We start from the raw sequence: 27,735 nt of genomic DNA, 5'->3' as shown, positions 1-27,735 counted from the left end.
GCACAATGGCAAATGTCAGTTTGGAGTGGTGTAAAGCTCGCCGCCATTAGACTCTGGAGCAGTAGAAACTCGTTCTCTGGAGTGATTAATCACAAGGAATAATGGTCTGGGGTAGAGGTCGACCGATTAATCGGAATTGCTGATTTTAATTAGGGCCAATTTCAAGTTTTCATAACAATTGATATTTTTGGACACCGATTTGGCTTTTTTTTTTTTTTTTTTACACCTTTTTATTTAATCTTTAACTAGGCAAGTCAGTTAAGAACACATTCTTAATTTCAATGACTGCCTAGGAACAGTAGGAACAGTGGGTTAACTGCCTTGTTAACCCACCGTGGAGGATGTTACAACAGAAAAGGGGGGAGGGGGACCAACTCCCTATTAATGCCCATGATTTTGAATGAGATGTACGACGAGCAGGTGTCCATAATTTGTCATGTAGTGTATATTTTCAATAACTAAGTGATTGTGCATCACCTGGTAGATGGCTGTTCAACAGTGATGGCCTAGTAAAATAAGCTGTTTTTTAGGCTCTCGGTCTTTCACTGCTGCAGTTAGCCATAGTAACGGAGACAAGCAGTATGTTTACCTCTGCCATGTGCAATTGCATTATTCTGGTTGAGAGTCGATACCAAATTCCTTATTTTAACTTATTTATATATTTTGTATTTACCCTGTGCGGATATCCGAAAATAAATGTAATAACATTAACGTATTCGAATAGTAGAATAATTTAAATGCTCATCCCTACCATCATGACAACTTAATGAAAGTATAAGACAATAATTTGTGGAGATTTCAATGACAAGCATTACACTACAGCAAAAAGGTTCCTGTGACAGGATCCTTCATTTACAGTCAAACCTCTGATTTCAGAAAAGTATTATCGTTACCAATGCAACAGGGTCGTAATAAAAAGTGTGGACATTTTTAAGGAACAATGTTTTTTTTTTTAACATTGCCTATTGCAGTGTGTAGGCCCACAAGTCCTTGGCCATGTGGATAATCCTGGTCTGAGTCACTAGTCATAAAAGCAAAGTGTTTGTGACATGCCAACTCTTTTCCTATGTTCTTTGAAAACAGCTGGTAAACATTTCCTCTACACCTTTGGATGTCCCTGGTAAAACAGTCAATAACACCCTCCAATAACACCTGTCAACACCTGAGATGCATGTTTTGTATTAACACCACTTTTGACCAACAGGAAACATGGAATGCCAGTCTCTCAAACCATTTGTAAAAAATATCCTGTTTGTACGTCTGCAGAGTGGAGCTTGATCTGATAACATACTACTGTACGCAGCATAATGTTGATATAATGTCACCCCTGAGTAACTAGAGGAGGACCTATCAAAAAGCCAGTTCTTATCTCCCATCCTGCAAACAAAACTTTCACCTTAAATAAATAAGTAAAGGGTGAGGCGGCTCTTATCTTGGGACAATTTGTTTAAGCCGTTGCTTGTTGCCTACACAAACTGTTTTAACTGAGGTGTGTGGGGGGGGGTGGTGGTCAGTATAATAAATCCTTTGTCTGGGGTGGGGTATTCCCCACCATTTGTCCATACTTTCCCCCCTGTGATTTCGATCAGGAACAATTTCATTCTCCACAACTGGGTCTGAGATAACAGTGCATGCATTCCAACACCCTCAATCACACAGGCTGGGCGGGCGTCTACCCGAGAGGCAGGTAACTTTCAGAAGGAAGGATACCTTAAGCAAATTGTTAACACTCAGAATAGACTTACAATACAATGCTCCCTTACATTTACATTTAAGTCATTTAGCAGACGCTCTTATCCAGAGCGACTTACAAATTGGTGAATTCACCTTCTGACATCCAGTGGAACAGCCACTTTACAATAGTGCATCTAAATCATTAAGGGGGGGGGGGGGGTGGTGAGAAGGATTACTTATCCTATCCTAGGTATTCCTAGGTATTCCAGGGCTCCCTTGTCATATAATTGCTAAATTTACTATCAACATAAAAATATATTTAAAAAAAAATCAGGATTGTATTTGTGATTATTTTTTGCGATGTGAATATTGGGGTCACGACTGAGAACCTGGATCAATTTGGGTCCTGAGGCAAAACTAGTTGAGAAGCACTGATGTAGACTATAGGCTAGGCCCATGATGTTGTGCAACATGGAAGGATAAATGTGATCCTACCACACCAGCTTTGGAGATCTGCCAGGGGAGGGGGGTTGCTGCTGAGTATGAGAGAGTGGATGTATGAATGTTTATCTTTTATTATACTGGCCAGTGTCATAATCCATATTTCATCAATTAGGGCCGTCCCCGACAACAACAAAAATCTTGGTCGACCAAAAGTCGACTGTTCTTTCAATTGGTCTAAAATTTAAAGAAAGGTATATTTTTCCATATACAGACACTGTGTTTTAATAAAATCAACGATGTGCATTGAGCTTGTCTGACACTTAAAGCTTACAGTTTAATGAAAAAAAGACAAATGCCTCAAAAGGGCGTCAGAGATCGAGAACCAGAAGAGATTAAAAAAATGTGAACTGACCCAACTATTAGTCTCCCGCTCCTGCAGATTCTGCCATTACTCTCCTGAAGTTGCCGGTAATAAGCTACACGAGGAGTCGTCAACCATTCTCATGTGGAATGCCAATGTATTTGACCATTTCTACTGATCTGCGTGCCAGTTACAGTTTTCATAAGCATATTTTCGTGAAACAGTTTAATTTAATTTATAGTAACGTCTTCATATCTCAACTATTGTCATGCGGTTAATGAAAATGCTATCCAAATCTAAAAGGAAATATAAACCTAAAAAAGTAACTTTGATTGCCATGGCCAACTACGTTACAAAAAACTGCCTACCTAAAGCCAACAAATAAAAACATTGCAGCCTGCAGGTAGAACATATCCTGCTAAAAATAAATATCCTTATGAATTACATTGGCTACATATGGCCTGTCTGCAACAAACTTGAAACATTGTTTCAACTATTAGCTTGAGGTAGCAAACTTGCAATATTGCATAAAATATTCTGGGCTCTTAGTTTCCAGCGCCAGTGAGCTCTGGACAGACACAGCTGTAGGCTATTTGCGAAAGAGATAAGAAGCAGTGCTCGACTTGGGCAGGAGCTCACCTGAGCGGAGTACCGGCACCTCAAATGTTCTACTGCTTGAGCTCCTGTTCCTCTTCCAGAATATTAGCTCAAAAGTATTGTGGAGCTCCTGCACCTAAATATCAACAGTATCAGCATACAAAATGAGTACCGGAACCTCTCTCAGTCCCAAGTCAAGCACTGATAAGAAGTAGTAATCAGGTACACCTATTTTATGACCTTTCCACGGTATCAGAGCATTACATTTTTCCCTTTCACATTGAGTGGTTATCGAAAGGGATAGAGCTGGAAAGATTTTTTAAATACATTGAGGAACTATTGTTATTCTCAATGGATGTAAAAACAGACTGTTTGCTTGCTGTTTGAGGTGAAGAAAACATTACTTTGAAAAGCTCCACGGGTTGTTTAGTGGTGGTGCGTTAAGCCAATCAGATCCCCAAATGGGTACATTTTATATGCCTACATTTGTGTGCAGGCCAGGTAGCCTATAGGCCTAAATCTGTGTGCATCCATACTCAACATTGACGGGAGCACTCCAAACAATTACTAAATTGTCAAAACTAAATGGAATGAAATAAACCAAAACTTCTCTCACGTGTAGCATTGGTTGCACACTCTGCTAACAACGTGTCCAAATCAACAATGATAACGGAAAGACTGGAATAACATTGACTGCATGAAGAGAAAGTAACAAACATTGTAAATTAGAAATTAACTAGTGATGCACCAACATTACGTTTTTGGCCCATACCGATATTTTCCTAGTTTGCAGTCTTTTAATGTGTTTGAGCCAATTCGTTGTGTTGTGACAAGGTCGGTGAGGTATACAGATGATAGCCCTATTTGCTAAAAGACCCTAGTCCATATTATGGCAAGAACAGCGTAATAAGCAAAGAGAAACAACAGTTCATCATTACATAAACACATTCCAAGAATTTTGTAAGTTTCTTCAAGTGCAGTCGCAAAATCATCAAGCGCCACAGGAAAGGTAGAACCAGAGTTACCTATTCTGCAGAGAAACCAGCCTCCAGAAATTGCAGCCCAAATAAATGCTTCAGAGTTCAAGTAACAGACACATCTCAACATCAACTGTTCAGAGGAGACTGTGAATCAGGCCTTCATAGTCGAATTGCTGTAAAAAAACACTACTAAAGGACACCAATAAGATGTAGACACTTGCTTGGGCCAAGAAACACAAGCAATGGACATTAGACCGGTGGAAATCTGTCCTTTTGGTCTGATGAATCCAAATTGTTGATGTTTGTTTCTAACCGCTGTATCTTTGTGAGATGCAGAGTAGGGGAACGGATGACCTCTGCATGTGTGGTTCCCACCATGAAGCATGGAGGAGGTGTGTTTGTGTGGGGGTGCTTTGCTGGTAATACTGTCTGTGACTTATTTAGAATTCAAGGCACTTAACCAGCATGGCTACCACGGAATTCTGCAGCAATACACCATCCCATCTGGTTTGCGCTTAGTCCCACTATCATCTGTTTTTCAACAGGACAATGACCCACACACCTCCAGGCTGTGTAAGGGTTATTTGACCAAGAAGGAGAGTGATGGAGTGCTGCATCAAATGTGGCCTCCACAATCACTCGACCTCAACCCAATTGAGATGGTTTGGGACTGCAGAGTGAATGAAGGAAAAGCAGCCAACAAGTGCTCAGCATATGTGTTAAGTCCCTCAAGACTGTTGGAAAAGCATTCCAGTTGAAGATGGTTGAGTGAATTGCCAAGAGTGTGCGATGCTGTCATCAAGGCAAAGGGTGGCTACTTTGAAGAATCTAAAATATATTTTGATTTAACCTTTTTTGGTTACTACATGATTCCATGTGTGTTGTTTCATAGTTTTGATGTCTTCACTATTATTCTACAATGTAGAAAACAGTGAAAATAAAGAAAAACCCTTGAATGAGTAGGTGTCCAAACTTGTGACTGGTACTGTATATAGTGTATTTCATAGTGGTTTAGATGGTACAATGATTCTCTACACTTGCTTGTTTTGTCACAAACTATTAACCTCTCTAGTGCAAGTGGGAAGCTAGCGTCCCACCTCGACAACAGCCAGTGAAATTGCAGGGCGCCAAATTCAAAACAGAAATCCCATAATTAAAATTCCTCTAACATACAAGTATTATCCACCATTTTAAAGATAAAACTTATTTTAAATCTAACCACCATGTCTGATTTCAAAAAGGCTTTCAATGGAAAAACAGCCTTTCAAAGTAATATTACTTCCTGGTTGGATTTTCCTCAGGTTTTTGCCTGCCATATCAGTTACATTTTTTATTTATTTATTTCACCTTTTATTTAACCAGGTAGGCACGTTGAGAACAAGTTCTCATTTACAATTGCGACCTGGCCAAGATAAAGCAAAGCAGTTCGACACATACAACGACACAGAGTTACACATGGAGTAAAACAAACATGCAGTCAATAATACAGTATAAACAAGTCTATATACGATGTGAGCAAATGAGGTGAGATGGGAGGTAAAGGCAAAAAAAGGCCATGGTGGCAAAGTAAATACAATATAGCAAGTAAAACACTGGAATGGTAAATTTGCAATGGAAGAATGTGCAAAGTAGAAATAAAAATAATGGGGTGCAAAGGAGCAAAATAAATAAATGTAAATACAGTAGGGAAAGAGGTAGTTGTTTGGGCTAAATTATAGGTGAGCTATGTACAGGTGCAGTAATCTGTGAGCTGCTCTGACAGCTGGTGCTTAAAGCTAGTGAGGGAGATAAGTGTTTCCAGTTTCAGAGATTTTTGTAGTTCGTTCCAGTCATTGGTAGCAGAGAACTGGAAGGAGAGGCGGCCAAAGAAAGAATTGGTTTTGGGGGTGACTAGAGAGATATACCTGCTGGAGCGTGTGCTACAGGTGGGAGATGCTATGGTGACCAGCGAGCTGAGATAAGGGGGGACTTTACCTAGCAGGGTCTTGTAGATGACATAAAGCCAGTGGGTTTGGCGACGAGTATGAAGCGAGGGCCAGCCAACGAGAGCGTACAGGTCGCAATGGTGGGGAGTATATGGGGCTTTGGTGACAAAACGGATTGCACTGTGATAGACTGCATCCGATTTGTTGAGTAGGGTATTGGAGGCTATTTTGTAAATGACATCGCCAAAGTCGAGGATTGGTAGGATGGTCAGTTTTACAAGGGTATGTTTGGCAGCATGAGTGAAGGATGCTTTGTTGTGAAATAGGAAGCCAAATCTAGATTTAACTTTGGATTGGAGATGTTTATGGGTCTGGAAGGAGAGTTTAGTCTAACCAGACACCTAGGTATTTGTAGTTGTCCACGTATTCTAAGTCAGAGCCGTCCAGAGTAGTGATGTTAGACAGGCGGGCAGGTGCAGGTAGCGATCGGTTGAAGAGCATGCATTTAGTTTTACTTGTATTTAAGAGCAATTGGAGGCCACGGAAGGCGAGTTGTATGGCATTGAAGCTTGCCTGGAGGGTCCAAAGAAGGGCCAGAAGTATACAGAATGGCGTCGTCTGCGTAGAGGTGGATCAGAGACTCACCAGCAGCAAGAGTGACCTCATTGATGTATACGGAGAAGAGAGTCGGTCCAAGAATTGAACCCTGTGGCACCCCCATAGAGACTGCCAGAGGTCCGGACAGCAGACCCTCCGATTTGACACACTGGACTCTATCAGACAAGTAGTTGGTGAACCAGGCAAGGCAATCATTTGAGAAACTAAGGCTGTCGAGTCTGCCGATGAGGATGTGGTGATTGACAGTCGAAAGCCTTGGCCAGATCAATGAATACGGCTGCACAGTAATGTTTCTTATTGATGGCGGTTAAGATATCGTTTAGGACCTTGAGCGTGGCTGAGGTGCACCCATGACCAGCTCTGAAACCAGATTGCATAGCAGAGAAGGTATGGTGAGATTCGAAATGGTCGGTAATCTGTTTGTTGACTTGGCTTTCGAAGACCTTAGAAAGGATTGGTAGGATAGATATAGGTCTGTAGCAGTTTGGGTCAAGAGTGTCCCCCCCCCTTTGAAGAGGGGGATGACCGCAGCTGCTTTCCAATTTTTGGGAATCTCAGACGACACAAAAGAGGTTGAACAGGCTAGTAATAGGGTTGGCAACAATTTCGGCAGATAATTTTAGAAAGAAAGGGTCCAGATTGTCTAGCCCGGCTGATTTGTAGGGGTCCAGATTTTGCAACGGATTTGGGAGAAGGAGAAATGTGGAAGGCTTGGGCGAGTTGCTGTGGGGGGTGCAGTGCTGTTGACCGGGGTAGGAGTAGCCAAGTGGAAAGCATGGCCAGCCGTAGAAAAATGCTTATTGAAATTCTCAATTGTGGTGACAGTGTTTCCTATCTTCAGTGCAGTGAGCAGCTGGGAGGAGGTGTTCTTATTCTCCATGGACTTTTCAGTGTCCCGGAACTTTTTTGAGTTTGTACTACAGGATGCAAATTTCTGCTTGAAAAAGCTAGCCTTAGCTTTTCTAACTGCCTGTGTATAATGGTTTCTAGCTTCCCTGAAAAGGCTGCATATCACGGGGGCTGTTCGATGCTAATGCAGAACGCTATAGGATGTTTTTGTGTTGGTTAAGGGCAGTCAGGTCTGGGGAGAACCAAGGGCTATATCTGTTCCTGGTTCTAAATTTCTTGAATGGGGCATGTTTATTTAAGATGGTTAGGAAGGCATTTAAAAAAAAATATCCATGCATCCTCTACTGACGGGATGAGATCAATATCTTTCCAGGATACCCCGGCCAGGTCGATTAGAAAGGCCTGCTCAGAAGTGTTTCAGGGAGCATTTGACAGTGATGAGTGGAGGTCGTTTGACCGCTGCCTCATTACGGATGCAGGCAATGAGGCAGTGATTGCTGAGATCTTGGTTGAAAACAGCAGAGGTGTATTTGGAGGGCAAGTTGGTTAGGATGATATCTATGAGGGTTTCAGTGTTTAAAGCTTTGGGGAGGTACCTGGTAGGTTCATTGATAATTTGTGTGAGATTGAGGGCATCAAGTTTTTAGATTGTAGGATGGTTGGGGTGTTAAGCATGTTCCAGTTTAGGTCGCCTAGCAGCACGAGCTCTGAAGATGGATGGGGGGGGGGCAATCAGTTCACATATGGTGTCCAGAGCACAGCTGGGGGCAGAGGGTGGTCTATAGCAGGCGGCAACGGTGAGAGAGTTGTTTTTAGAGAGGGTGATTTTTAAAAGTAGAAGTTCAAATTGTTTGGGTACAGAACTCTGCAGGCTATCTTTGCAGTAGATTGCAACACCGCCCGCTTTGGCAGTTCTATCTTGTCTGAAAATGTTGTAGTTTTGGGATTAAAATTTCAGAATTTTTGGTGGTCTTCCTAAGCCAGGATTCAGACACAGCTAGAACATCTGGGTTGACAGTGTGCTAAAGCAGTGAATAGAACAAACTTAGGGAGGAGGCTTCTAATGTTAACATGCATGAAACCAAGGCTATTACGGTTACAGAAGTCGTCAAAAGAGAGCGCCTGGGGAATAGGAGTGGAGCTAGGCACTGCAGGGCCTGGATTCACCTCTACATCGCCAGAGGAACAGAGGAGGAGTAAAATAATGGTACGGCTAAAAGCAATAAGAATTGGTCGTCTAGAACGTCTGTAACCGAGAGTAAAAGGAGGTTTCTGGGGGCGATAAAATAGCATCAAGGTATAATGTACAGCCAAAGTATGGTAGGATGTGAATACAGTGGAGGTAAACCTAGGTATTGAGTGATGAAGAGAGAGATATTGTCTCTAGAAACATCATTGAAACCAGGAGATGTCATTGCATGTGTGGGTGGTGGAACTAATAGGTTGGAAAGGTATAGTGAGCAGGACAAGAGGCTCTACAGTGAAATAAGCCAATAATCATTAACCAGAACAGTTCTGTTATACTCACAGACATTATTTTAACAGTTTTGGAAACTTTAGTCTTTTCTATCCAAATCTTCTAATTATATGCATATCCTGTCATCTGGGACTGAGTAGCAGGCAGTTTAATTTGGGCATGCTTTTCATCCATTTCAGTCTGCATGGTCAATGCAGTACATGCAACAATGTTGATGACAACCATGCTATTTTCACTTTGCTTCTAACTCCATAATATCGACCGAAACATGGCAAACGTTGTTTGGAATCAATCCTCAAGGTGTTTTTTCACATATCTCTTCATTGATATATCGTTCGTGGAAGCCTGCATTCTTCTCTGAATTCTGTGGAAAAATACTTGCAGCTGACTTTTGCTCACCAATTTCGGCGCAGGACACCGGGCGGACACCTGGTAAATGTGGTCTCTTATGGTCAATCTTCCAATGATATGCCTACAAATACGTCACAATGCTGCAGACACCTTGGGGAAACGACAGAAAGGGCAGACTTACTCCTCTCGCATTCACAGCCATATAAGGAGACAATGGAAAACAGAGCCTCAAAAATCATGCTCATTTCCTGGATGCCGTCTCATCTTGGTTTTGCCTGAAGCTCATGTTCTAGGGCACGCACAGAAAATATCTTTGCAGTTCTGGAAACGTCAGAGTGTTTTCTTTCCAAAGCTACCAATTATATGCATAGTCGAGCATATTTTTGTGACAAAATATTGCGCTTAAAACGGGCACGTCTTTTTATCCAAAAATGATATAGCGCCCCTAGAGTTTCAAGAGGTTAATATAATTCCACTAGCGTTCTGTAATTACACTATTAGTTTGTTTCTTACATCTGCAAACAGCTAGTTTGTCATTTAGCAGGTTGGGCCTGAATCTTGTTAGCCACTAACTAGCTAATACATGTACTGAGACAGAGCAAACATAATTAGCTATACAGCCTGATAATACCTGTGACGTTGTAGACTTAAATCGGCATGTTTGTGCAACATTATCTTCTTAATCAAAGAGGAGTATGCAAAGCATGAATATGTTAGCTACGTGATGTAGCTAAGAGAACATTCAATGTAGCCAAAGATTATAGGGTCCCCTAGGAAACACAACACTTTGTTTCCTACCCTGTCACAATAACTCCTCCCTGGCATGTTCATTCATTGTAATGTCAAACAACATTTTATTCAAAGTGCCCAGTATTATATTCTAACTATAGAATTAGAGTAGTCATTATATTTCCATGATTCCAACAGTTCACCCAAGTGTTTTGCACTAAATTGCAAGTCAAATCGCAATTTTTTACATTTGGTTGAAAATAGGGCCTAGATTGTTTGCCCATATTGTGCAGCCCTGTGTGGAAATTATCTCAAATGAGTGTAGGAAATTCAAAAATTGATATGCTGACAATTATTTTAGGTTGAAGTTGACTTGAACAGTATAAAACAATATGAATGGAGAAAGACACATGCATACGTTCTAAGTTATTTCAATGGGTGGCCACCCATAAAGCAAATTGTATTTTATTATTCAAAAACATAAAATAACATCAAATAAAATAAAAAAGTTATATTTTGGCCATATCGCACAGCCTTATTATCTCACTCAAGTAATCGAACAGTTCTGCATGTGAACAGTGAACTTACTGTTTGTGGTAAGATGGGAACCTTTGCTGTTGCATTTGTGTGTGCAGGAAAAGGACTAAAATAGAATATTAGACTATCACGTTCTCAATAGGGCTGTGATGGTCAACTAAATGACCGCGGTCACCTTTACAACTTCTCTTTTAAGGCACTCTGCTTCTGACTGTATGTGCTGCCATAGAAATAGAATGAATAGAACGGGCATCCTCATTCAAGTCAATGATGGCATGAGTTTCTGTGGTTGCCATGGCGCCATCAGGTAGCCTAGGCAGAGAGCTTCTGTACATTTTGTAAATTATTCTTATTTTATGTAATTTTTTTCCCTACAAACGTTTTGTTTTAAGAATGAATATAGCTAATTAATATGATCAGAATCCACCACAGAGTTTGAAGACTGAAGCTGGGGACTCATTTGTTTGGCTAGCTAGCTAATGTTAGCTGTCAATTGTTTTGATTGGAATGCCAGCCTGTGTCCGGAGGTTGAGGATGGAGAAGCCTCAAGCAAGACTGCATAGCAGAGGTGTGGAGTGATGAGGATAGTAGGGAGGACTAAGTTACTAGGCTACTTTTGAATTATTATTGACATGTGGTATGCTTTCTGGTGCCACGTGACTCCCGTAGCTTCATCCAAGTGGGTGCTTCATTTTGGTAGTTGTGAAGGAGTCGCTAGCTAGCTACACCTAATCTGGAGTCCATGAACTGCAGTGGCTGAGGTCAAACTTCATTCTAGTCCTGCTATGGCGAAGCCACACAGACGGCAGGAACGCAAGACGCTTTGATGACACAGACCAGCTTTGCTTACTCTCCCCCTTTATGACCACCTTCCTCCGATAACCCCTCAAGCCATTAACTTTCCTGACCCGCTCATGACCACCTTCCTCCGATAACCCCTCAAGCCATTAACTTTCCTGACCCGCTCATGACCACCCTTCTCATGAATGATGTCCTTCTAAATTAGTCTTTTTTTTTACTCTAAAGTGCTTCGATTTTTATATCAATGAATAGCGCTATAAAAGTTGAATAAAATGTATTATTATTATTAATGGGTGGACTGGCTGCCATTGCGAGTATACCCACAGGCGCAAATCAGGAAGATAAAGTGTACCCATCAATATGTGCTGTGATTTGTTGATTCAACTGACATTACAAAAAATAAATTCCATTGCTAGAGCCACGTCATTTGAATAAACATTCTACAGTACAATGAAAATGATTGTATGCAGTTAAATTGTCAGGGTTCCAAGCCTGTTCTATTCAGACGTGCTTATACGGTTATTGTGCCAGCCCTAATTCTTGTTACAGTTCTGGAAGCTTGTGCAAGGCCTTAGTGTTATGAATATCTTAACCTAATATTATTTCAAAGGAATTTGTGATGTGCTCTGTCAGAGTAAGTCCGTAGCTTTCATTCAGTTTCTGCTTTTGGCCAATAGAGGTGAAGTACTCCGGTTGTGGTGGTTGTCGAATTGACCAAATGTCAGATGTGGAAATGTCTCCTATGTTATTGAACACCAGGGATTTGTTACCTCTATTGATTGGCTGATGCACTTTGGGCAGCTTCCCTTTTGCTTTGTGATGAGGCATCCTGACCACAATGGAGGAGTTCCTTCCTTTCTTCGTCAGAGTGGAGAGTGCAGGAGGGGTGATAGCCAAAGCTTGTCCAGGGAAACTCCACTGAATACACCGCTTCAGAGCAGCTATCCAGATGGGGCTTCTGTTTTCCACAAATATTAACATTCCATTCAAGTACTTATGAAAGTCAAGTAATCAGTTAGGAAAAGCATTTGCATATTGTATGATGGAAGAGTAGGTTGCTGATTGTCAGTGTGGTCCTGTAGGAAGGATTGCAAAGGAAGCCATAGCAAGTCCCACTCCCTAATCAGTAATTGCCTAGTCTCTTGATCAGATATCTGTCAATGTTCGCATAAAGATCATAGCTATAGACTAGTTGTAATGGAGGCCAGAGGATTGATCTCAATGAAACCTTTTCATTCATATGCCTTGCTCTTTTAGGGAAATTAAACCAAAACAAAACCACTTATTTAGGAAAATGTTATGGCCACCATTCGTCATCCATAAAGGGCAAGTTAACAAATGGTGTGCTAGGTACGTCACTGGTTGTATGGTTAACCTTCCACGGCTCTTAATTCATTTGACCCATAATATTTTGATGGTTGATGTGCATTTTGGTCCATCTTTTCCTGTGATGCTCCTGATGCCTTTCCTTCCAAATATTTTCCTAGTTCTGCAGCTGCTTTCAGACACTGGAATGCTTCCTGGAATTGGATCTCTGACATCATTCACTTGATCATCTTTGATACCATTTCCCATGCAAACTATGGCATAGTCCTTTGCAAATCTTCTCTTTGGAACATCCAGTCCAGTGTGTTTAGTTTTAGGATGGGGGTGGTGGAAAGCTTTTGGACAGGTTGTTGGAGTGATTAGGGGCTTTACGTAATAACTCTTGTTGAAAAAATAGCATTCCGCACTAACTGGGTTTCATTACGTGGACCAGCGGTGGGGGATTTTAATAAAACCCTTCTTGTGGAACAGAGGAAAACAGAGTTGGCAGCACCTGCCAACCTGTCTCCGACCAATCGGCACACCTGTCCACACACTGGGCCAGATGTAGGTTAGGAAATTGACGTGGAGATGACGACAGCTGGCGGCTAGCCGCCGGCCTAGGGCCTGCCCAGGCCTCCTAGAGCTGATTTATTGAGCAGCTCTGCTGTAAGACCAAGGCCAGGAAGATGGATTAACCTTTTTCCAGTAGAAGAACCACCTGCGCTAATCAAGAATATATCAAGAGAGACCAACGACCATCCTATGGTTGTTTTGGAAACCAAATCAGTCAATGATGAATAATATCTAGAGCATTATGTCTTTTGGCCTCTTTTTAAAAATATATTTATTTAAATTGTTTTGTCTCTTAGGTTTTTCATTTGAGCTTGTTTTCATTTAAGCTGCTGTGTTGCAAGTGTATGCAAATATTTGCTCATCTATCTCTCGGCACACTTTTTGTCTCTTGTCCCAAATTGGCTCAACACTCACATTTTTCGTGTATTTTACCACCGGCCAAAATTGTAAAAATGGCATGAGTTAGCTGTGGAATGCACACAGCCATAACCTCCAGCTCTGATAGTCTGTGTTGCACTAACAGACTGTGTAGAAAACTCTCAGCAGACCCAGTGATATAAACACTATCTTATTCTAGTCATTACAATACTGTGAAAATACCCTGGCCAACTCATTAACACCTTGAGTCTATGAAAAACAGGTTTTTACTACACACAGGAGACCTATGTGGAGGATTCGGGGAAACATTGTTTAATGGTTTGGTTTACAATTTGGTTTTGGGGGTTTGACATTTGTTTTGTGCCTGTAAGTTTTACAAGATTTTCGAATGTAATACACTACCGGTCAAAATCTTTAGAACACTGACTCATTGAAGGGTTTTTCTTTATTCTTACTATTTTCTAATAATAGTGAACACATCAATTTCGATAAACACATTTGGAATCATGTAGTTAACAAAAGTGTTAAACAAAATCTAAATATTTTATATTTGAAATTCTTCAAATGGCCAGCCTTTGCCTTAATGACAGATTTGCACACGCTTGGCATTCTCTCAAACAGCTTCATGAGGTAGTTACCTGGAATGCCTTTCAATTAACAGATGTGCCTTGTAAAAAGTTAATTTGTGGAATTTCTTTCTTCTTAATGTGCCAATCAGTTGTGTTGTGACAATGTAGGGGTGGTATGCAGAAGATAGCCCTATTCCATATTATGGCAAGAACAACTCCAAATAAGCGAAACGAGATGATACTCCAAGACATGGTCAGTCAATGCGGAACATTTCAAGAACTTTGAAAGTTTCTTCAAGTGCAGTCGCAAAAACCATCAAGCTCTATGGTGAAACTGACTCATGAGGACCGCCACAGGAATGGAAGACCCAGAGTTACCTCTGCTTCAGAGGATAAGTTCATTTAGTTACTAGCCTCAGAAATTGCAGCCCAAAATAAATGCTTCACAGAGTTCAAGTAACCGACACATCTCGACATCAACTGTTCAGAGGAGACTGCGAATCAGGCCTTTGTGGTCGAATTGCTGCAAAGAAACCACTACTAAAGGACATCAATAAGAGACTTGCTTGGGCCAAGAAACATGAGCAATGGACATTAGACCGGTGGATATCTGTCCTTTTTGGTAGTCCAAATTTGAGATTTTTGGTTCCAACCACCGTGTCTTTGTGAGATGTAGAGTAGGTGAACGGATAATCTCCATGTGTGATTGCCACCGTGAAGCATGTAGGAAGAGGTGTGATGGTGTGGGCGTGCTTTGCTGGTGACACTGTCTGATCTTATTTAGAATTCAAGGCACACTTAACCAGCATGGCTACCACAGAATTATGCAGCCATTTTTGTCAATGTAATCATAAAAAAAAAAAAAAAAATCCCTGAGAAATTAATATTTTTCTAAGACACACTAGGCATAGGCCTAAAGCAGTATTATTAATTGCTACTGTTAACTCAGGCCCCTGTTCAGTCAACACTTTCAGTGCCAAAATAATGTTTGACTAAGCCTGTCGGCCATTTTTTTGCAACCCTTGTTAAACATGGAGTAAATGCCATGTCGACTAGTGATTGGGCCCATGGTGTTACTAAACAGAGTGATCAATATTATTCAGCACTTCTATAAACCGAATGTTATTCACTTGTTTATTTTTTGTCATGACCCCCAAGCAGGTTAACAGTGTGGAAAATCTACCAGTTGTTTGGAATTCCTCTGTTTGTTATTACAAGAGGATCCTGAAATTAGCATGTTTCTGTTCTAGGCTGACCTGGCTTGTATTAACCACAGCTGTCCGGCTGCTTTATTGTTATCTAAGGGATAATATCTGATGGTCTGGACTACTTTTAATTGTTTAGAGTGCAGCCTCACCAAATGTCAGGAATTCTGTAATTTGTCATCCATGAGTGGAAAGTAGAGTTTGGACCGCTGAAAGATTCTAAGCATGTGATCTCAATCAGGGAATGGGCACATACTGCAGACACTTGATGCGATGTCATGGTCAGGACAGGGGACGGGCTCCTCAGGGCCCTACTCAGCCCTCCACACAGGCCCAGAACCCTCATGAAGATTAACGGCTCCCCTCTGTCTCCAAATCCCTGACAGAGGTCAACGTGTTAAGGGGCAGCTGACCGCTGGCTTGAGCCGCTGAGGGCAGCAGGGCAGCAGCCAAATGATACTGGTGATTAGGTGTAGCAGTCCCTCCTATTGGATTCCTACTCTCTCCCCTCTACATGACCTGCCTGACTCGTGGACCACTGTTCCACCATGATAAAACAGGGGATGGTACTTAACGTGTGTGTTTTAGACAGTAGTTCAGTTTATTTTTGTTGTAATACAAGGTCGAGTGCCTGTTTTTACTGCAGGTTACAATTCCAATTACTAACATGGCTATTAGCATGTTCTGTGAGCCAGTGGTTTCCTGAAATCTCTGCTGTTCCAGTTTAGATCAGGGGAGAGCACTCTGCATTGCCACTCTCCACTTGGCTGACACATTTACAGGAAGCACAATCAACGTCAATATGGGGATAAAAAGTGTTTTGTGGAATGAGATCGGTCTATTTTTAAGGCAGCAGTGCCATGATGTACAGTAGACTGTCTTGTCAGCAAATTATCTTTAATGTCACTCTTACATATATTTATATATAAAAATATATATTTATATAAATATTTTTATATATTTTTATTTAAAATCAAAGTTGGATTATAAAAAAATTAAAGTTATAAAAAAATCCAACTTTGAACATGGCACAGAGCACCATTTTTAAATCCATAATTAAAAAATGGAAAGAAGTCACCACAACAAAACTTCCAAGAGAGGGCCGCCCACCAAACTCACGGAACAGGCAAGGAGAGAATTAATCAGATGGGAAACAGAGACAAAAGAGAACCCTGAAGGAGCTGCAAAGCTCCACAGCAGAGATTGGAGTATCTGTCCATAGGACCAGGGTCACGCCAAGGTTCTTTGCACTCTGGGAGGGCGACTGTGTGAAGTTGTCAACTGTGATGAGGTCTTTGAGCAGGCATGCCTTCCCCGGGAGGAATAACAGTTCTGTCTTGAGGTGGTGGGCCGACATCCAAGTTGAGATATCTGCCAGACATGCAGAGATGGGTTTCACCACCTGGGTGTAAGAAGGAGGAAAAAGAGAAAAGTAGTTGTCATGGGCATACCAGTGACTTGGTGTGTGTGTGTGTGTATATATAGAGAAGAGGGCCTAGAACCGAGTACTTGGTGCAGGCACCGATCCTCTTCCTGTCACCTGGAAGGAGTAGCCTGCCAGGTAGGATACAATCCAAGAGTGTGCACAGCCCTGAGAGGGTGGAGAGGAGGATCTTATGGTTCATGGTGTCTAAGGTAGAGGTCGACCGATAATGATTTTAACGCCGATACCGATTATTGGAGGACCATAAAAGCCGATGCCGAATAATCTGCCGTTTTTTTTTAAATGTATTTATTTGAAATAATGACTATTACAACAATTTCTGAATGAACACTTTTTACTTAATAGAATACATCAATCAATTTAGCCTCAGGTAAATAATGAAACATGTCCAATTTGTTTTAAATAATGCAAAAACAAAGTGTTGGAGAAGAAAGTAAAAGTGCAATATGGTCCATGTAAAATATGTGCCGTGTAAGAAAGTTCCTTGCTCAGAACATAAGAAAGCTGGTGGTTCCTTTTAATAGGAGTCTTCAATATTCCCAGGTAAGAAGTTTTAGGTTGTAGTTATTATAGGACGATTTCCCTCCATACCATTTGTATTTCATTAACCTTTGACTATTGGATGTTCTTATAGGTACTTTAGTATTGCCAGTGTAACAGTATAGCTTCCGTCCCTCTCCTCGCTCCTACCTAGGCTCGAACCATCAACACAATGACAATTAGCGTGCTAACTAGCTAGCCATTTCACTTCGGTTACACCAGCCTCATCTCGGGAGTTGATAAGCTTGAAGTCATAAACAGCGCAATGCTTGACGCACAGCGAAGAGCTGCTGGCAAAACGCACGAAAGTGCTGTTTGAATGAATGTTTACGCGCCTGCTTCTGCCTACAACCGCTCAGTCATACTTGTATGCTCAGTCAGATTATATGCAATGCAGGACACGCTAGATAATATCTAGTAATATCATCAACCATGTGTAGTTAACTAGTGATTTATGATTGATTGATTGATTTTTAAGAGAAGTTTAATGCTAGCTAGCAACTTAACTTGGCTTACTGCATTCGCATAACAGGCAGCCTCCTTGTGGAGTGCAACGAGAAAGAGGCAGGTCGTTATTGCGTTGGACTAGTTAAGGTTGCAAGAGCTGACGAGGTGAAAATCTGTCGTTCTGCCCCTGAACAAGGCAGTTAACCCACTGTTCCTAGGCCGTCATAGAAAATAAGAATGTGTTCTTAACTGACTTGCCAAGTTAAATAAAGACTAAAGGAGTAAAAAATATATATTTAAAAAATAAACCCAAAAATACCAATTTCCGATTGTTATGAACTTGAAATTGCCCTAATTATTCGGCCATTCCGATTAATCGGTCAACCTCTAGTCTAAGGCAGTAGCTAGATCTAGGAGGATAAGAACAGAGGAGAGAGAGCCAGCTTTGGCAGTAAGGAGAGCCTCTGACACGAGAATAGCATTCTCGGTTGAGTGACCCGTCTTGAAGATTGACTGGTTAGGGTCATGAAGATCATTCTGAGAGAGATAAGAAAGTTGGTCAGAAACAGCACCGTCAAGTGTTTTGGAAAGAAAAAGGAGGGATACAGATCTATAGTTTGACGTCAGATGAGTCGAGTGTTGTTTTTTTAAAAATATTTTTTATTTATTTCACCTTTATTTAACCAGGTAGGCTAGTTGAGAACAAGTTCTCATTTGCAACTGCGACCTGGCTAAGATAAAGCAAAGCAGTGTGAACAGACGACACAGGGTTACACATGGAGTAAACAATTAACAAGTCAATAACACAGTAGAAAAAAAGTCTATATACATTGTGTGCAAAAGGCATGAGGAGGTAGGCGAATAATTACAATTTTGCAGATTAACATTGGAGTGATAAATGATCAGATGGTCATGTACAGGTAGAGATACTGGTGTGCAGAAAAGTAAATAATATAAACAGTATGGAGATGAGGTAGGTAAAATTGGGTGGGCTATTTACAGATGGACTATGTACAGCTGCAGCGATCGGTTAGCTGCTCAGATAGCAGATGTTTGAAGTTGGTGAGGGAGATAAGTCTCCAACTTCAGCTATTTTTACAATTCGTTCCAGTCACAGGCAGCAGAGAACTGGAACGAAAGGCGGCCAAATGAGGTGTTGGCTTTAGGGATGATCAGTGAGATACACCTGCTGGAGCGCGTGCTACGGGTGGGTGTTGCCATCGTGACCAGTGAACTGAGATAAGGCGGAGCTTTACCTAGCTTGGACTTGTAGATGACCTGGAACCAGTGGGTCTGGCGACGAATATGTAGCGAGGGCCAGCCGACTAGAACATACAAGTCGCAGTGGTGGGTGGTATAAGGTGCGGATGGCACTGTGAACGGATGGCACTGTGATAAACTGCATCCAGTTTGCTGAGTAGTGTTGGAAGCTATTTTGTAGATGACGTCGCCGAAGTCGAGGATCGGTAGGATAGTCAGTTTTACTAGGGTAAGTTTGGCGGTGTGAGTGAAGGAGGCTTTGTTGCGGAATAGAAAGCTGACTCTAGATTTGATTTTAGATTGGAGATGTTTGATATGAGGAGGGGAGCAACTCGGGCCATTTTGAAGTCCGAGCGTATGCAGCCAATGTTCGGGGATGAGTTGATGAGGGAAGTGAGGTGTCCAGAGATGGTCTGGAAAAGGATGGAGGGGATGGGATAGAGCGGGCAAGTTGTCGGGCAGCCAGACCTCACTAGTCGCAGGATGTCATCTGGAGAGAGGGGAGAAAGAGCTCAAGGAGTAGTGTAGTTCTGTGTGAGTGAGACCAGTGGACTCAATAGGCTGAGTGGTTAAAAAGGTTGACAACATCTGCTACTCATTGAAAGTGGTTGAGGGGTGGAGGATTAAGGAGGGAGGAGAAGGTGGGGAAAGAGTTTCCTAGTGTTAGAGGCAGAAGCTTGACATTTAGTGGTAGAAAGTGGCTTTAGCAGTAGGTGCAGAGGTAGAGACGAGTAGGTGAATGCACGATAGGTCCTCTTCAAGTTTAGTTTCTCTGTTTTTGCTCAGCTGCCAGGATTCCCGTTCTGTAAGCTTGCAATGAGTCACTCAGCCACGGAGCAGGAGGGGATGGCGGAGCCGGCCGGGATAGAAAGCAGACCGTGCAAGTCATAGGATGCTGAAAGGGAAGAGAGTAGGGTCGAATAGGTAGAATCAGGAGACAAGGAAGAAGGATTTAGCAGAAGGGAAGTGTAAAGTGGTGTACTGAACATCATTGAGATGTTGAACTATCCTGAACAAAAATATAAACGCAACATGTAAAATGAGCTGAAATAAAAGATCTCAGAAATTCTCCATATACATACAAAGCTTATTTCTCTCAAATGTTGTGCACAAATGTATTTTACAGTGACTTTGGAAAGTATTCAGACCCCTTGACATTTTCCACATATTGTTAGGTTAAGGCTGTATTCTAAAATGTCACTGATCAATCTACACACTACCCAATAATTACAAAGCCAAAACTGGAATGCTTTTTGGTACCCTTTCCCAGATCTGTGCTTGGACACGATCCTGTCTCGGAGTTCTAAGGACAATTCCTTCCATCTCATGGCTTGGTGTTTGCTCTGACATGCACGGTCAATTGTGTGACCTTATGTAGACAGGTGTGTGTGCTTTTCCAATAATGTCCCATCAATTGAATTTACCCAGGAAGACTCCAATCCAGTTGAAACATCTCAAGGATGATCAACGGAAACAGGATGCACCGGAGTTCAATTTTGAGTCTCATAGCAAAGGGTCTGAATCTTAAGTAAATAAGGTATTTCTGTTTTTGGTTTTTAATAAATTTGCAAAAATTATGTAGGTTGCAGAGAATTTGTTTTATTTAATCAATTTTAGAACAAGGCTGTAACATAACAAAATGTGGAAAAAGTCAAGGGATCTGAATACTTTTGTAATCCCTGTTATTGAGTATATCTCCTTTGCCAAGATAATCCATCCACCTGACAGGTGTGGCATATCAAGAACTGATTAAACAGTGTGATCATTACAACGGTGCATCTTGTGCTGGTGACAATAAAAGGCCATTCTAAAATGTGCAGTTTTGTCACACAACACAATGCCACAGATGTCACAAGTTTTGAGGGAGCATGCAATGTAGCATGCTGACTGCATTAATGACCACCAGAGCTGTTGCCAGACAATTTAATGATAATGTTGCTACCATAAACTGCATCCAATGTTGTTTTAAGAGAATTTGGCAGTACGTCCAACCGGCCCAATAACTGCAGAGCATGTGTAACCACGCCAACCCTGGACCGCCACATCCGGCTTCTTCACCTGCGTGATCGTCTGAGACCAGCCACCCGGACAGCTGATGAAACTGAGGAGTATTTCTCTCTCTAATGCAGTTTTGTTGGAAAAAAATAATTCTGATTGGCTGGGCCTGGCTCCCAAGTGGGTGGGCCTATGCTATGGCTACACCCCTGCCCAGTCATGTGAAATCAATAGATAAAGGGCTTAATTTCTTTGTTTCAATTGACTGATTTCCTTATGAACTGTAAGTCAATACATTTTTTAGCATATTATTTATATTTGTGTTCAGTATATATTGCCCCATATAGTCTGCATTAATAGACTGAATACTTAGGCTGAATGGACCTATTTAATCTCTCTACCAATCAAAATCCAGAGCAATAGGCTTCGCACAGCAATCATCCTTTTGTCATTCTTGATAGGTTTCTTCTCAACAGAGATGGAAGGAAAACTGTGTGCCAAATGTATGTGTGACAGAGCTTAAACTAAATGTAAATGAAGTCACTGTGTCAAACGGCACATTGGAAAGGAAAGCATTTGTAGATGGTCTTGGCATCTTAAATTTCGTTAATTATTTTTCTATTTCTTAGCTTTCCAGATTGTTCTTTCAAATCCTCTTCAATCGCCACCTTAAATAGGTTGCAGTTTGTTGTGACTCATTACATTTTGTTGACAAGTAATTACATCAAATAAAAAAAAAATCCTCAAAACAATTGTAAGTCTGCCATTATGTGACAGTGACCCTGTGTTCTTGTTCGGCGTTAAAATAGACCAGACAACACTTTGAATCTATGCAGTCCATGCTGTGGCATTGTCTGCTCAACCATGCATTGAATACCGAACTGAGAATAAAGAGATGACAGTGTTCAGCAGATCAGCCATGTACTGCATCTCTCTCTGCCACCACAATCTATTGATCTGACCTCTTGTTTGCAGATATTTCCCTGGGCTGTCTAATTGGTGACCTACCTGACAGATGCTGGGGTTGAGGAGGGTTCTCTCTCCCTTTTCCTTCTTTCGTTCCTCATTCTCCTCTCCTTGAATCATGCTGTCAGTGGATCACTCCCAAATGGATGGCCTTCCCACTTCTGTAATTTGCTGTGTTAGCTGTCCGGGTTCAGTTTCTCGCACTTAATCTTTGGCCACTTTCTCGGGTGAAACATCTTGATTTAATCCAACCCTGTAATTTATTTATTGGCCGTGACCGATTCCAGATCTGTTGACGCATTTCACCTTCATTCTTTTAACCTCTATACGTGTTTGTTTCTCATGTCGATGGCAGTGTCACATTTGAATTCAATTTCACTGTCAGTCAACTCATTTACACATTGGTTCTGGATGCTTTCAAGTTAATTTTTTTCAATGGCGACTTGGCAACATTAGGGCTTTGGCTCCATGCTCACTGATTTGGAAATAGGCCTATTTATTTATTGAGGCGTCTGCTAGTGCAGATGCAAATAATAGGCTAAGTTTGTAAACATATCTGTTTTGTCTTCCCCTTCGTGTGGGTTGGCAATTGGCTTGTAGGATTGCTTCACCATTTACATTTTGAAGTTATACTGTGGGATTTTCGCAATGAAGCCCTTTATCTACTCACCCAGAGTCCGACACCAACTCGTGGATACCATTTTTGTGTCTATGTGCATGCTAGCAGATACCCATAGACTTCCAGTCATTGCGCTAACACAAGTTAGCATTGGCTCGCAAAACTACCTCTAACTTCCTTCATACTGGACACAGAGACATATTAAAATGGTATCCATGAGTTCATCTGACTCTGAGGATGTAGATAAAGGGCATTATTGCCAAAATCCAGAAGTATCTCTTTAACATGGCAATCTTGGGTTATTTGTTAGCACTCAGGAGCAACACAATCCCTCATACATTACCACTGGAGAAGCACAGGATGAATGTTCTGCCGTTATGACCCTGTAGTGCTAGTCCTTAGTGCTTTCCTCTTGTGGTTGAAGTGTTCCTACAGAATGAAGAGAAAGATGGAAAATGTAAGAAGAATCATCACTGTGGACCTGAAAGAATGCACCAAACCGATTTGTGCCAATTAGGAAGTCTGGAAATGTGATCTTACATCAAAATTATTTGTGTGTCCTTGAACGCCCCCTTCACCTCTACTGTTTGGAAAAATAGTATTATTAGGGCCATTCACAACCAGTATGTCCTTTTAACAATGTGAAAAGCTGACCTTTTATTATGTAAAGCGTCCATTCCACAGAACATTATCTTGACCCATGCATAATTCACCGTACACAGTGCATCTGTCTGTTAACTAGAGGAGCTTATCTCTTCCCTCTTCCTGTTGGTGGTATAGGCCCTTGAGCTCTGTTATGAATTCCATAATATTGTAGATATTATTCAGGCTACTCCTTAGGTGGAGGACACTTTGATATCAGATCCTTGGCATGCCAGGTTTCCCTGCCATTGATTGCTGTTGTTTCATTTCCAGGTGCAGGAGAAGGATGTGGGAAGATAATCCAGCGCTTCCCCAAAAAGGACTGGGAGGGCACAGTGTTTCCCCAGGGGGTGGAGATGGTGAGTACATAACATTTTAATGAAACTGACTTATTCATGCACCCTGTGTGATAGCTGTGGTAGTAAGTTGCTTGCTTCCCCACATGAACCTCCCTACCTCAGTCTGCATGTTTGATGGATGTGGGTTTAATACTGCAAGCAAAGATTGAAGATAGCTCTGGTTTCTCGTCGGAGAACTTGAGTTGACCTAATGGACACATGGGGCACTGCCTGACAGAACAAAAATAGAGCGATTTGCATAATTTCCTGTTGTGACTGTGAGCACCATTTTAGTGGTTATTTTGTCTGCAAATGGAAAATGTGCTTGTTAAGCTACTGTGCTCCAACCAATCATGCTGTTGGAGCGCTCTGTTCACTCAGGGAGCTCTCTCTAGTAGCTCTTCTGGAACTTTCTGGAGGGTGATGTGTCATTTGTACAGGTTGTGCAGTGTTCCCCTGGTTAATCTTCTCACAGTGCCAACTTCCCGACTTGCCGGAACCGTTTTGACCAATTTTAATTTAAAAAAAAATCCTGTGAAGTGCACTGTGAAATGTTCTGTTGCCATATCATACTGACAAGAAACCCAGGAGTGGAGCAGCAGCAGGCATCTTCCTATGTTCCCAGGACGCATGTTCTTCTGGAGGGTGCAGAGCAAATATTGGCATTTCCTATATCAACAAGTGCATAATGATTGTTTATTCAAGAGTTTGTTTCAACCCTTTCAACCCTTTCCGCCATCCCACTAATTGGGACATTCTTACCCACCTTCCAGAATCCTCAGCTATGTCGAGCCTGTTATCGCTCTCTCTGCTGGGTGTCCCAATCTTCCTTTTTTTGGTTACATTAGGGAGTTGCATCCCTCTCTCTCTCTTTGGTCACTCTCATTATCTTTCTCCAGCCCCCTCTCCTCCGAGGTTGACTTAGGGGGGTCCTTGACTCGAGACATGGGGCCTGTTACCATCATGCACAAATCATTGCACTCATTGTGACCAAATATTTGCTTATCTGGGTCTGGAGAGATCTGGAAATCAATATCCAGGGCAGCAGTAGCAGTAAACTCACTGGCCCAGGCAGCCTCCCACAGTTCAACAGTGTTCTTTCTCCTGACAGCGCATGGCCAATGGGGCCTGCCCGCGTGTTTGTTTATTTGTTTGTTTACTTGGACATACTAAATGATTTAAATTAGGATGCTTTTGGCCCACAGTCAACAGCGAGGAGAGCGAGGCGCCTCTTGCTTGCCGCTGTCCCGCGAAGACCCTAATTACCCGATAATTTTGACAGATTCCAGGAACTACTTAAGCATTTAGTTAGAACAAGCAAAATCAGCACAATTTCTTAAAGATGCGATCGCTGCATCATTTTGAACATTTGTTTATGTTCACATATGCACTTCTCCCCTCATGGAGGCTAAACTACTCTGCCTTTTTAATGCCAAGTGGATACACATGGACTCCTTCTTCTTCTTCCTCTGTTATACAGTATGTTCTAGTTCTGTCAATTTAATTTTTTCTCTCTCCTCAACACCCAACTATGGATTTTGTTACATTTAGCACTCAATGCTTTCACATAACCCACAAACCGGCCACATGTTTTTATGTTACTCAATGTCCACATTTTTGGCATAGCCCTCAGTTTGGGACGAGTAGTGCTGAGCGATTTATTATTTTTATTTATTATTTTTATTTTATTTATTTAAATACTTAAAAAAAATATTATGTTTTTAATACATATACAGTGCCTTGCGAAAGTATTCGGCCCCCTTGAACTTTGCGAACTTTTGCCACATTTCAGGCTTCAAACATGAAGATATAAAACTGTATTTTTTTTGTGAAGAATCAACAACAAGTGGGACACAATCATGAAGTGGAACGACATTTATTGGATATTTCAAACTTTTTTAACAATTCAAAAACTGAAAAATTGGGCGTGCAAAATTATTCAGCCCCTTTACTTTCAGTGCAGCAAACTCTCTCCAGAAGTTCAGTGAGGATCTCTGAATGATCCAATGTTGACCTAAATGACTAATGATGATAAATACAATCCACCTGTGTGTAATCAAGTCTCTGTATAAATGCACCTGCACTGTGATAGTCTCAGAGGTCCGTTAAAAGCGCAGAGAGCATCATGAAGAACAAGGAACACACCAGGCAGTTCCGAGATACTGTTGTGAAGAAGTTTAAAGCCGGATTTGGATACAAAAAGATTTCCCAAGCTTTAAACATCCCAAGGAGCACTGTGCAAGCGATAATATTGAAATGGAAGGAGTATCAGACCACTGCAAATCTACCAAGACCTGGCCGTCCCTCTAAACTTTCAGCTCATACAAGGAGAAGACTGATCAGAGATGCAGCCAAGAGGCCCATGATCACTCTGGATGAACTGCAGAGATCTACAGCTGAGGTGGGAGACTCTGTCCATAGGACAACAATCAGTCGTATATTGCACAAATCTGGCCTTTATGGAAGAGTGGCAAGAAGAAAGCCATTTCTTAAAGATATCCATAAAAAGTGTTGTTTAAAGTTTGCCACAAGCCACCTGGGAGACACACCAAACATGTGGAAGAAGGTGCTCTGGTCAGATGAAACCAAAATTGAACTTTTTGGCAACAATGCAAAACGTTATGTTTGGCGTAAAAGCAACACAGCTCATCTCCCAGAACACACCATACCCACTGTCAAACATGGTGGTGGCAGCATCATGGTTTGGGCCTGCTTTTCTTCAGCAGGGACAGGGAAGATGGTTAGAATTGATGGGAAGGTGGATGGAGCCAAATACAGGACCATTCCGGAAGAAAACCTGATGGAGTCTGCAAAAGACCTGAGACTGGGACGGAGATTTGTCTTCCAACAAGACAATGATCCAAAACATAAAGCAACATCTACAATGGAATGGTTCAAAAATAAACATATCCAGGTGTTAGAATGGCCAAGTCAAAGTCCAGACCTGTGGAAAGAACTGAAAACTGCTGTTCACAAATTTTCTGCGTCCAACCTCACTGAGCTCGAGCTGTTTTGCAAAGAGGAATGTGAATAAATTTCAGTCTCTCGATGTGCAAAACTGATAGAGACATACCCCAAACGACTTACAGCTGTAATCGCAGCAAAAGGTGGCGCTACAAAGTATTAACTTAAGGGGCTGAATAATTTTTCAGTTTGATTTGTTAAAAAAGTTTGAAATATCCAATAAATGTCGTTCCACTTCATGATTGTGTCCCACTTGTTGTTGATTCTTCACAAAAATTTTTTTTATATCTTTGTTTGAAGCCTGAAATGTGGCAAAAGGTCACAAAGTTCAAGGGGGCCGAATACATTCGCAAGGCTATATATATATTTTATAAACAAAAATCTGTGTTTTTGTTTTTTAAACAGCTAATTGACTGATGTCTGTTAAACTTTTTTGAATTCTATTTAGTTTTTTAGTTCCCCTGTGAGCAAGATGAGAGAGAAATCAGATGAAGCCTGAACTGTGCAATGTAGTAGGGAGTTGTAGTTTCCAACAGGCAATTTTCTACATAGTTTAGTGCAGAAATTGTAGTAATTAACAACAATGACCATAATCCATTGAACTCCTGCTTAAACTTGTCCGGTCTGTGCGGCGAAAAACACGGGAGACTGAGGGAAGACCAGATCGAGCGGTATAGAAAGCAGTTGCTTCACGAACCTGAAAATAGGACTTCAGCAGTGAAAAGTATCATGACATTAACAGAATATATTTTCAGGCCCAAATCTTTTCAAATAGCCTATTCCACTCTGGTGGAGCTGTGGCATGAAAGAGAGAGGCCTTGGCTATCTTGGATGTCTGTGTCTGCCGAATCGTGGCGATGGAGCGAGTGACACAGGCAATGAGTTTAGCTGACTGTAGGTTTTGTGACTGGTTGTAAATCATAATGGGCTGCAGAGAGACTCTGCTGTCCTCAAAACTGAATAATTATAAACTGAGTTGTATTTTTAGCTCATCCTCTTCTCTGTTATTAGCCTTGGCTCTATATGTGTTGTAGGTAGGTTGCACATTGCTAGAATAATATGCAAATGAGTTTAGGCCTGTTTTAAGCTTTTCTTTGGACTCGTCATCTTGATGTTTTTTGCTAAATTTCACTTCTTGTGGCCT

General features: G+C 41.5%; 1 protein-coding gene across 3 annotated transcripts in view; it reads left to right on the top strand.

Moving 5' to 3' along the window:
* LOC135548322 (myotubularin-related protein 13-like) overlaps positions 1 to 27,735 on the top strand; it is a 213,222-nt gene that overhangs the window by 15,413 nt on the left and 170,074 nt on the right. For all 3 annotated transcript variants that reach the window (XM_064977821.1, XM_064977804.1, XM_064977812.1), the window contains exon 2: positions 23,563 to 23,648. In XM_064977821.1, the coding sequence (XP_064833893.1) occupies positions 23,563 to 23,648 (86 nt within the window). The remainder of the gene's footprint in view (positions 1 to 23,562; positions 23,649 to 27,735) is intronic.

Source organism: Oncorhynchus masou, chromosome 1, assembly GCF_036934945.1.
Source record: "Oncorhynchus masou masou isolate Uvic2021 chromosome 1, UVic_Omas_1.1, whole genome shotgun sequence".
In the NCBI taxonomy this organism is placed as follows: domain Eukaryota; kingdom Metazoa; phylum Chordata; class Actinopteri; order Salmoniformes; family Salmonidae; genus Oncorhynchus; species Oncorhynchus masou.
Note: the sequence above shows the minus strand (reverse complement) of the source record. Positions and strands in the feature narration are given on the sequence as shown.